The following is a 12,573-nucleotide window of genomic DNA, read 5'->3' as shown; positions in this document are numbered from 1 at the left end:
GACCCATTTAATTTTTATTTCAACAGCGATTCCGGTTCTAATATTGTACGATTCCGATACTAGTAGATTGTTTACTTACCCTTTTATTGTAGTAGATGCTCAAACTGATTGCCTGTTACTTCCTGACAGTAGTATAGTCTGTTAACAAATTCACTCCTTACACACGGGTTTAGGATTTCTGGTGTTACTTTCCTGCAGGCCTCAGTAATTCTGTTCCGAAGATCTTCCACACATGCGAGTGGTGTACAATAAAATCACAGACTTCAAGTGTTTCCCACAAAAAAAATCCAGTGGGTTCAAGTCAGGGGACCGTGCCAGCCATTCTATTGCCCCGCGTCGTCCTATCCACTTCTCACGATAATGTACATTAAGGTAACCACGAACATTAACATCGTAGTGTGGAGGAGCACCGCCCCGCTGGAACCTTACTTCTTCTCGATTAAACTCCCCACCATTAGTGCGAATTGTAATTTTCTATTAATGGATGAATATTATTTTGGAGCATATGTAAATAACTTTCTCCATTTAAATTTCCGTCAATAAACAGTGGTCCAATCACGTGGTTTACCAAAGAGACCTGCCCAAACATTTACTTTCTGGGGATACTGGGTATGATGTTCTCTGTGAACATGGGGATTAGAGTTATCCCAGTATCTGCAGTTGTGTCTATTCACTAAACCATTTACGTAAAATGTACTCTCATCACTAAAGCAGATATTATTTACGGTTGTTGGATTTGATATAATTAGTCTATCCATAGTTTTCACAGAACTGCAATCTTCTGGTCCGGGTCATCTTCATTTAATGCGTGATGTAGCATAATTTTGTAGGGATGAAATTTGTGCTTCTTCAGGGTTATTATTGCTTTGCGTTTTGAATACCCCGATATTGTCTGCTATTTGTCTCGAAGAGGTTTGAGGATTTTCACAACTGTACAAAGAACCTCAAAATCAACTTCTTCTGACAAAGGAGGACGGCCTGAACGTTTTGCATCAGTAACGCTACCAGTCCTCTCTAAATTTTTTTATTAACTGCCTTAAATAGGTTCTGCTAACAGGTCTTTCTGGATGGTTTTTCATTAAATCGTCTCATTGTTTCGTGGTAATTATTCCCAGAAGCGCCAAAAATAAACACCATGTCAACTTTTTCTTGAAGAGTGCGAGACATGTTTCTAACTTTAACAGCACTAAAACTAACAAGGTCAGTAGCCACACTGCAACTAACAAGGTCAGATACTGAATGGCCCAAGTAACTGAAACCAAACATAACAAGTCTCTGGGAATACCCAGATAACATACAACTTTAACTTTTACAACGACACAGGGACTATGTCAAAGATTACATTTAAAAAATGCAGACCACAGATTCTGAACAAAATTATTATTAACAAAATTACGAATTATCCTTTTTTAATTCAGATTGTAGCACAGTTTCCAGCGTTTAAAAGGCAATGTTAAACGACACCATCACATGACCGACTTCTTATTAAATCCTTTAGTTAACTCCTAGATCTCGGACTTCCAGTGATCCCTTAAAATCATTAAACACAACAAAATAAAGTTTCTTTTTAAAGAATAAACAGCAATAGAAAATTTGTTTTGAAATGAACTTTTAAAAAGTTTGCGCGATAAAACGCAGATAATAGCACATTACTATTTTGTACATTTTAACACCCTGTAATTTTCATTAGGATTAACCTTTTGAGGTCCGGTTTGCGGCATTGTATTCTACTTACAGAGACCTTTAATTTGATGTGCATATCAACCTATGCTTACATTTAAGAATCTCGGCTTACTCCTCGTGGACCGTCCCCCCATTGGAGGTGGAGAGTCAATGAACCCATGAAAAACAAGATATTTAGTTCTAACGAATATGTTACGGAGTTTAAAACCTCCTAACTTATACGGTTAAAAAAAAATAGGGGAGGAAGGGACTTAAAACTCACCCTGTATATTTGTAACCAAATGAAAATTCCTACATAGATTAAATATTTTTAAGGTTTGTTATTATTCGCATGTGTACTAAATAGGCCTTAGAATATTAATTCATTATTTAAATTCAAATTCCTCCTGTTTCTTTATTTAGTGAGTATCTAGGACAACACTTCCGTTAATCACGCACTTTTTATTTAATTTGTTATTTTATATTTTTATTTTATAGCAATTTCGAATACCCGTATAGTAATTATAGTATTCGATTAAGTTTTATTGTTCATAGTAAGCATACACATATTTCACACATGAAAGGATATCAGGATACAGAACTTAAATTGTTTAACCAGTAAATTTTTATGATTTTTATTATATAAATTAAGATTAGTAAAGCATTGATTTTTGCATTTATAGCAGCAAGCATGACTTACAGTATCATTACATTAATTACACTAAATAATGAATATATCAAATTTAGTAATAGCAATAAAATAAGTCGCTAACATCAGTATTTGTTGCCCAAGATAGAATTTTATAATTGAAGCTCTTCCTACCGTGATGGTCTCTTTCCTATCTCAGAATTTATTATTATTTAAACATATAATAATATGAGGAATGACATTTAAAATGTTTTATTCATTTATGTTTTATATTCTAAAATAACTATTAGTGTGTTTCTATGTGACAAATTCAATAGTCAGTAAACTGAGCAACTAAATACATTCAAGCATTCAGATAAGCAAATAGCATAGCAAGCTAGGTCAGACTTATATTAAACGATGCGGGTACATGTTCAGAGAACAGAGTCTGAGGCCAAATCCACAATAATACTCGTACAAAAGTGTTAATTTTCTATTAGATCTTTCCGAGTTATTAATTATTAATTACCCGAAAATTACTTATTGAAATCGTGCATTTGTTCGTCCGTCTATGGAATAACTGTCGGTAGAAAGGTATTTCAAAATTTATATATGTCAAAGAAATAACACTACCGATTTTTGGCTAAAATAACAAAGTCGTCCGTCCATTTGCTTGTTCGTCAGCACGATAACTCTTGATATAAGTCCCATAAATACTTGAAAGTGTTGGGCCCAATTGGTATTTGGATAAAAAATGGTATAAGGGCAATCCGTCTGTCAATCTGTGAGTTACCTGTTAAGTTTTTTAAGGTACTTTGATACTTCTGTGTATCTCTTTATTACCTTCTACATCTTTATTAGTACGTTTCTTTCCTTTGTGCTTTGATGCAGAAATCCGAACAGATCTGTGTTATGATTTTGATTTGAACACGACACGTTAATTATCAGATCACAGGTCTAATGAGCCGTATATAGTAACAGAAGCATTCATTACCATCTTCGCAATATATTACCTATGTTGCATTACCTTAATCCTTTATTCTATCGTTTTATCATCTCGACACTTATGATTAACAACACCAAACCTTTCCTTCTTTCCGCTAACACCCTTGTTACCCGTGCATTATCAAGTTTTTATACTTTTTCTCATACTTCTTCTGTTCTAAGACATTCTTTACAATCTTTTTACATACATTACGTAGTATGAAGTTTTATTATGCATTGTGATAGCTCTCTTGTACTCTATACATTTGCACTATTCCACACCGTGATGATAAATTGCACTAAATTTCCCTTTAATCTTGAAACAAGCCACTTTATTTGTTATTCTTACCTTTATGATCGTCATTTTGTCGGTGGTGTGCTTATCGCTAATATGTTTGACACCTTGCCAAGCCCAAGTAGCCCTTGAGCCGTTATCTATGGAACTCTGTGAAAAGCCTTTCCTCAGCTCTCAAAGCATAATTAACTCCAACAAACCACCATTAGACCCCTGGAAAGCCTTTGGAAAATAAACACGTCGAAATTTAAATAAATATATTTACGGTTTACAAACTACATAATATCACTATTTGCTATTTAAAAGCAGTGGTGGTAAAAATACAGAATTTTCCATTGTTAAAGAGATGGTACAGTAAATTACCGTGCATTCACAGTTGTTTTGTTACTTTTTCCGAGTTGGGCATGCAGCAGCTGTTACCCAATATTCAAGTCTATTTCTTGTGAGTTATCAGTTCTTCAGCTTCAGATTCAGCCAAAACCTGTGAAGGTTTTATCACCAATACACAATAAAAACCCGTCTACAAACCTCAACGGGTTTTAATTTAATGAGAAATTCTTAATACAATTTCTATTACATTACATGAAAAATTATATCACAGCCAGAACAATACATGTTTGTTAGTGCTAAGTGCCACAACCGTACAAGTGCAATAAATTTTACAGATTACAATATCATAAATTTATATTTCTTTAATTATATATTTCATGTATGCAAACAATAGTGATTGCGAATTACTAATATATTTTGAACAGGAGGTTAAAACCAACTCCTTTAAGGTATAAACTAGCCGTACGTACCTTTTTAATTGCCTTTATAGTAGGGGAGAACCGGGGCAGGTTTTTCGCATTTATATGTCTTAATTTTTTGTATTTTTTCCTTAAAACCTACAACAAACCAAGACATACCATTACACTCAGTGGTATTTCAGCTACAATTAGAGAGTATTTTCTTTGATGAAATATGAACTATTTTTAATAAAAACACCAAAAAGTAAAAGTAAGTCATGTGCGAAAACGTGCCCCGTACCCGGGGCATGTTTTCGCACAGCATTTTATTACCCTGGGGCAAGTTTTTCGCATGCATTAAAATACATCTGTAAGGAAAATAACACACATTTTTTTAACACACTCGTTATAATTAATGAAAATGACATTGTTTTTGTTTTCATAACAACTAATCTTAGCAAAATTCGGCATTCATCGTCACTGTCGCAGTTGAGGCAAACAAAATACGCAGAATCGCCTTTTAATGCAATCTTCGTGTGGTGCCCATCGTTTGCAGCGGGGTGCACTGTATCCACTGCTCACTTGATTTCGAATTGCTGTATTTTTTCCAAGCAATAGATGCAGACGGAGTCAGTCTCTTCTTCATCATCTGACAAATTCTGACGTGAGGTTGATTTCTTCTTGGTGGAAGGTCTACTTGCTTTTTCAGCATTAGCTGATTTATTTTTGAAAAGGCCCTTCTTGACAGACTTTAAATTTGTAGTTCCTTTGCTTTGTTGTGTGTTTTTTCTAGTTTGATACGTTTTTGCTTGGCCATTTCTTGTTCAAGTCGCAGCTGTTCTTTAACTGGGGTGTCGGTTAAAATACTCGACTTCCTTTTCTTCCGTCCCTTTGTGGTTTCTTTTCGTGGCCCTGCTTTTTCGAGGGGCCTCACATCCTCTGGTGAAGGGCAAGAAGCTACTTGTGATAGACAGCTTGGTGCTGGAGGATTCTCAGACGATTGGTCCAAATTTGGTTCTGAGGAGGGATTGTTTCCTGCTGGAGCAGGCCTGTCAGTAAAGTAGCTCGGCATGAAATCAGAATCCGTGAAAGATCAATGGATTCAAAGGAAAAATACCTGACACTCTGAATCCAGCCATAATGTTAGTTGGTGGTTAACGCCAGAGGGTGCTGCCGATTTCAAAATGGATGGTATATCATATATCCCCATAGGTCTTTTGTTTGTACAAATCCAAGCATCACACGCAGTGTTGATGTATTTTTTAAGAGGGTCCATACACAGAACGGTCCAAAGGTTGAAGCTTGTGGCTGCAGTGAGGGGGGAATGAGAGTAAGGTCACACCGTTGTCTTTAAATAAATCTAAGACGTCGGCTGATAAGTGCGATTCATGATTGTCTAGCAATAGAATGCAAGGTTTTTCCTTGGAGCATCTGGCCTGAGAGACAAAATGTTTGGCAAATTTCAGGAAATTGGGCTTCCTTCATCCATCCAGAAGGATTTGAATCGCCTTCGCAACCAGGAGGCCCGTCACGGATGAAGTGATCATGGTATCTTACTCTAGGAAATTACGAAGAACGGGGGAATACTATTGCCTGCTGCATTCACTGCAAACGCAATTGTGACGAGATTTCCTCGTTCAGCGGAAGTTAGTTTCCCTATTTGCCTAAATCCACGCCGCGCGCTACAATTCTATCTGGTCGTTGAACGGTTGTGACGCCAGTCTCGTCAACGTTCCATATATCATTAGGCCCATACTGAAATCGTTGGAGGACAGTGGTTAGGTTCCTGAAAAACAGGTCAACGTTCGTCCGGTTGAAAACTTGTTGCCCGGGACATACTAGTTGCTTGAGGAGTTCTGATGGAAAGTGTTTTTATTTCTCTTCATGAATGAGGTGAACCAGTCAGGGCCGGCCATTTCATTTTCTGACCAGCTTGGGGGTATTTTGCAATTACATGCTACAGCGTAAGTGTACGCAAATCGTCTAACTTCCTTAGGCGTTAATCCAAAGTATATATCAGATGCCTTGAGCAAATACTCAGCCAGCATTTGTTCTTGGAATGGCTCAAACACCTGGACAGACAAAAACCAACGCAACAATTAGTTTATTTCTCTTCTATAATGCGAGAAATAAACTTGCCCCAGTGAAATCCCTAAGTTCTTAACCTAGTAAAAAATTTAATAGGCTCTATGATAAAGATATAGCGTGTTTAAATATAGGCTACTGCATAAGGAATCTTACCTTCCAGTTCCGTGCGTAGCCAAACTGCGACCATGGTTGAGCTGACTGGCTTGTTGCAGCAGTACCTTCAGTAGAAGCACCAGGAATCGCCGGATCACGAACAGATGGGCCAGGAATTGCCAAATCATGGGTAGAAGTGCCAGGAATCACTGGATCACGAGTAGATGGGCCAGGAATTGCCAAATCATGGGTAGAAGTGCCAGGAATCGCCGGATCACGAGTAGATGTGTCAGGAATCACCAGATCATTGTTTACTGTAGTAGATATAATAGGATTTGGTTGAATAATCACCGCTTCATTTGAGGGATCAGTAGAACCTGGTGCAGCGGACAATTTCTTGCAATAGTTTGCTAGTGTTCTATCACACAATCCAAATTCTGCAGCTACGCTTCTCATACTTCTCCCTCCCCTCACTTCTTTTACCGCTCTCTCCATTGTCTCAATTTCATACTTCCCTCTTCCTGTCTTTCTCACGTAATTGCGAACCATGATGAAACTGAAATGAAGAATGGAAATCGTTAAATTAATTATATTTAGGCCTACCCTAAAAAAAACTGAGGAAATTTGATTAAATATGAAGAGAATTTTAAATTACTATTTATAACCCATTTACTGCCAAATTGTTAATATACAATGCATTTTCACTGTTTTAAATCTTCTTTCAATACATATTTATTGACTTTAAGTGAAAATCAATGAGTAAATTTAGCATGAATTATATTTGGAAAAGACGGGGCAGGTTTTCGATAGCGAAAACTTGCCCCGGCTAGTATTCGAAAACTTGCCCCGTCGCCATATTTTAGATACTAACCTAATTTGGTTAAAACAAGTGTTTCTTTATCCAATATCTATATCATAAGACACAGAAGAAAGCGCTTTATCGAAATATATCATTCACATTGTTTCAAATTAAAGAAAACGTGTGATTTTTAACTTTTAAACATAACATAAAAACTTACTCACCTGTTCGAAGAACAACAAAAGTTGGCTTTGCTCAACAGTGCGTGCGTCCATCAACGTGAAACTAACAGAACTGCCACTAGGGGGCGTGGCCATCATACGACGCTGATTGGTGTTGCGCTCTAGCGGCTGGTTTAGGAATTAAAGCCCATTCGAAAACGTGCCCCGTGCGAAAACCTGCCCCGGTCTCCCCTACTAGGAAAAATATATTCTTGAGGGTATTAAACACGTGATAACGACTATAGCTTATTTCGTGAACTATATAAAGTGCATAAAAACCCATACATGTTATAAAATTATAAGATTAATTTCATTTCACAATTATCTATAACGTAATGTTCAATTTATATTATCAAAAGTAAAAAACAAGTACTTAGTTCAATTATTTCATATAAAGTAAAATATAATCTAAACTTAGTGTTATTTACTAACTTAAAATTGACTATTGTATAATACTGTATATTTGTATAATAAACCTGCTAACAGTTTGGAATTTAGTAAAAACAATATTTTTGTTAGAAAAAATAATATCACCTAATAAGATAATAATGAGAAGATATTTTTAACAAACTGCAAAAGTTGTGACCTTTATAGGAGAGAATCTTTATAAGATATGTTAAGTGGATTTAAATACAGCTATAAATGATACATGACATAACAGAAAATAGGTCACTAGGATGTTTCCTAGCTGACAACATAGACCTTGTGGGACAGGGTGACATGTCAGTGTAAACTCATGGGACACATTGGTATCATTGGTAGCGCATATTTGGTGCGGGAATTCTCTAAACTGTTGCAGTTAAGTATTACATTTTTTTTAATGTTTCCGATTTTATGTAGCTTCAATATTATTAGGAAAGCTCATATCAAAATTATATAACGTAGAAAACATGGGGTTTATTCAAAAATACAAAACTGTGAATTTTAATGTATGATTTTAAAAGTACTTGCTCTCGAAACCGGATCTCTTACTTGCCGGGTGCGCTACTATACCACAACACATATGGATTAGTCACCCTCACCCGGCAAGTGAGAGATCCGGATTCGAGTCCCGGTGGAGCAAGTACTTCCCATGATTCAATGTTTGTTTAAATTAAATTCGGTTGTCGCCATTTATACAAATTTAATAAATTTATGTAAATACATAGGTGAATGTGTCAAACTCTTTTGTACACCGTAATCACTTCAATATTACCGGAACTGATACACTATGAAAAACCTCAATTCTCTACAACGAAGATGTATACAAAAATGTTTTTGCAGATGTAGTCTGTATAGTCACTTCCAACTACTCTAAATTATCAATGCTAGAAGTATATAATCACAAACTTACAATTTCAATGTACTAGGGTCAAAAGATTTAGATCCAGCAGGGACTGGCATACTCTTTTCAAAACGCATTATGAGTCTATGACATTATTATGTATTGCCTCGGGGTCCGTAATATCCAACAGTTTTTCTGCACGGAACACAAACTTTGTACCAAACAAAGACGCTTGCGATCAATAGAATTATGTTGTAAATACTGCTTTAACAAGTAAATATCAACTATATGTTCAGAGACTTTAGTCGGTTCATATCCAGATAAGAGCAACTGCAAGACGTATATTGTGTTACTGACACCTCTTTGAATAGAATAAAGTAAAATGAATCCAACTAGTATACTTACGAAAGGTCATAGACAACAGTAAACATTGTATCTAAGAGATTTACTGGTTAGTTTCTCTACTGCACTTAAAGTATCAGTAAATCTAGTAAAGTACAGTTCTACGGTGACACTAGACTCCGAGTTTATTGCATCTTTTGCATACACTTAGTAACAATAAAGATTAGTTAGGAGAAACCAATGACTTTGACTCACATCTTTGTGACAAATGAGTTTGCTGTTGGTGTCGGAAAGTCTACATATATATTATTAGATGTTGGGATTAAACATAACCTTGCTTTTATTCAATATTTAAAAGGATAATTTACTTGAATTTATACATATATTATTTGTTATATATTTAACAACCAATCTTTTTTCACCATCAGGTATGATCAGTAATGATCAGTATCTATGGCCTAATATATGCAAATTATTAAATACAACGTTCTTATTCAAGTTAAAGTCTTCATATTTGTTTAATACATTTAGAAAAATTTAGAGTAGTGTTTTATGCATCAAAATTCAAATCCTCCATTAAAATCCATTTGATAATTGCATGGTCAGAAAGGGTAGGTGGTGTAACACTGTTACTATCGTTTACACACTCGACCTTCATCCGTGCCTCAGTAGCAGGTGCTTTGTATGCACTACCATCTTGGATAATAGCAGCCCCATCAACACACCGTGACCCGATTCTGATCTCCTTCCAGTAAAGGTAGGTTGATGTGTAACTGTAATTAACGTTCACACATAATTTTTAGCAAAATTATGAATTTGCTTATAATTAAACTAAATGTTAAACTTTTGCCTGAGCCTAAAACTTTAGGGGATATAAAAATATAATTCGTCTTGGTTTGTCTGTCTACAACGTTCTCAACAACGAAGAACATGTGATTCTATTCAAGGAACATTGAGTTCTATACACTATATCTCTCCGTGAGATTACACTGACCATTGTTATTGAAGTCTACCACTCAGTAGTCGAAAATATCTTCTCTTTTGTGTCCTTTGGGACATTGACATTTATTGTTTGTCTGATTGCGAGCCTGTCGGTCTGGTTTACGCTGGAAGGAAATTTAACGAGGATGGCATTAAAAACATCGCAATATAATCAAATTTTTAAACACTGAGCTTACTATTTGATTCATTGTTAGTATTTATGTCGGGTCCTGTGATACACAATTGCAGGTTACTTTTATATAGACAATATACGTATACGTTTCTATGAAGGTTCATGGTTTTAATGAGATTTTACTTACCGTACTACATAATAGGCAGGTAATTATTTTCTTCTATCTGCTTGTTGGGAGCATAAACACTTTTTCTGTCCTATTGCGAGTCTTTCTATCATCCTCAGAATACTTTTAGAATAGAATCAGCACTAAACTGTTATTCAACACATTCTCCTATCGTTTTATTATTATTATTTTTGAAGAGTGTTTGGTTTGAAACGAAGAACAGTTATAACAAACATTTTAGAGAAAATAAATTTATTAACATATTGAAATTTAGCTAAAATGTATGTTACTTTTGTGATAAAACAGTGACATAAAGAAATATCCTATTATTGAAGTGACTACTTCTTTTAGCAGACTATGGATGTATGTTTTGTAAGGGGAAAAACTTTCGTTTCGTGTCATGTCACGCTTGTTCGCTCTGTAGCCCCTATGGGCGGCCATTTTGAAGTCAGGGCGTTTCTAATCTCTGTTCAGTAGCTATCAAGGCGTATTACTGTGAGGTTATTTATCGCTTCTTATTGAAATGACTATTTCTTTTGGCGCGCTATAGATTTATGTTGTGCACATGCTTTCAAATTAAAATGGCAACTTTATCGAACGTAAACAAACTGTTATATAAACATCTGATCTAAACTACAAAAGTTAACGGTAATGAAATATCTGTTAGGAGAGATTAACAGAGAAATGTAAACCACAATAACATAGAACTGTATATATGATCATGAAAGTAACGAAACGCTTCTGTAATCCAGTATTGTGTTACAATGATTTGTTTTCTAACTGTTCGATTAGTTTACTCAAATTATTACTGACGTAAATACTGTCCGTAAGTACGTCATCTGGATCCTACTTTACACTTTAATTTGCGCAAAATAAGATATTTAATTTGCATGCAATAAGATTTAATATTGTAATGGTGAAACATATTGGGTAGTCATACGAATACTGTAAATTCACAGTGAAGGATGGCTAGTTCTACGTAATACTACATATTTAATTACAATTTGTAAACTTTCATGATATTTAAAATTTGATTTTAAAACAAGTAAAAGAATCACATACCATTAGTATTTTACAAATGAAACCTGAATTCTGATAATGAATCTTAGAATATAATGATTTCAAAATGGACAGTTACACTTGAAATGTAATTTCCTCACTTCTCAAGAAGATGTCTTTTATTACAAACATTATCGCGTATACTTTTATACTTGCGGTCTGAAGCAATCGATTTAAGCCATGAGTATAAACCTAAGAGTTTAGTATAATTTCAACATTCAGAAGCAGACTCAGATTGAAATTTACTATTAAGTACTCGTACTATTTGCACGCTATTTTATAATAATAAGTTATAATAAAACAGTAAGCAATCGATTAACTAACATTTATATGATTCATCTGTGCTATGAGAGGAAACAAGTTTTAGACGATCAATAAACGATTTTATCTTCAGTAAACATTTTGTTCTGCCTGTACTATATCTGGAACAGATTAAGTTAGAGACTAGGAATATTTAATGAAGCTTAATTTTGATACAGGCAACATCTAGATCAATAACGGTGTATGCCCTTACATGATATGACTAAGTTTAGCGATGCCTAAATTATTGCAGGATATTTAGTGAACTGTTTGAGTTATAAATATATTTGTCATAAATAATAGGGTGGACGACATTCTTCTGTTATGGCTAGCTTTCCTTCTGTTTTTCTTCCACAGGATATCTGTAGAAGGAGTTTGAGATATTATTTACAACTTTATTTATACGTGGGAAGATTGAGTTCGACGATGGTGTATAATCCTGCTTAGAATTTGGCACACCAATTATATCTCAGGGTCGAATTGAGCTACAGAGTTTTAAGTTTGCATTCAACTTTATGTTCACATAGGAAAGATGGATTTTTATGATGGTGCATACATTAAAGCGCACTCAAATCTCATATATAGCATATTAACGTATATACGAGATAAAAAATAAACACAATATTATAACGTAAAAACAAATAGAAAATGTGTTGTGATTTATCAATGTCGACCAAAAAATAGTTGTACAGTAGTAAGACTGACATATTGGATATTCACTATTCGTATACATGAAAAATTTGGTGAGCATCCAAAGGGCCAGAGTTTGGAAGCGTTCACGATGTGTTGATGGGGGTTGTCATTATCCAAGATGGCGGTGCATACAAAGC

The 12,573-nt window shown here is 35.0% G+C and overlaps 1 protein-coding gene across 1 annotated transcript; it reads right to left on the bottom strand.

Annotated features, from left to right (window-relative positions):
• Positions 1–6,135: 6,135 nt before the first annotated feature.
• On the bottom strand, positions 6,136–7,290 carry LOC124371140. The gene is made up of 2 exons (XM_046829453.1): positions 6,539–7,290; positions 6,136–6,369 (listed from the first exon to the last, which is right to left on the bottom strand). The coding sequence occupies exons 1-2, from the start codon at positions 7,025–7,027 to the stop codon at positions 6,136–6,138; spliced, it is 723 nt and encodes a 240-aa protein (XP_046685409.1). The 5' UTR covers positions 7,028–7,290.
• Positions 7,291–12,573: the final 5,283 nt, after the last annotated feature.

This window comes from Homalodisca vitripennis, unplaced genomic scaffold (genome assembly GCF_021130785.1).
Source record: "Homalodisca vitripennis isolate AUS2020 unplaced genomic scaffold, UT_GWSS_2.1 ScUCBcl_971;HRSCAF=3981, whole genome shotgun sequence".
In the NCBI taxonomy this organism is placed as follows: Eukaryota; Metazoa; Arthropoda; class Insecta; order Hemiptera; family Cicadellidae; genus Homalodisca; species Homalodisca vitripennis.
This window is presented reverse-complemented; position numbering and strand designations above follow the sequence as displayed.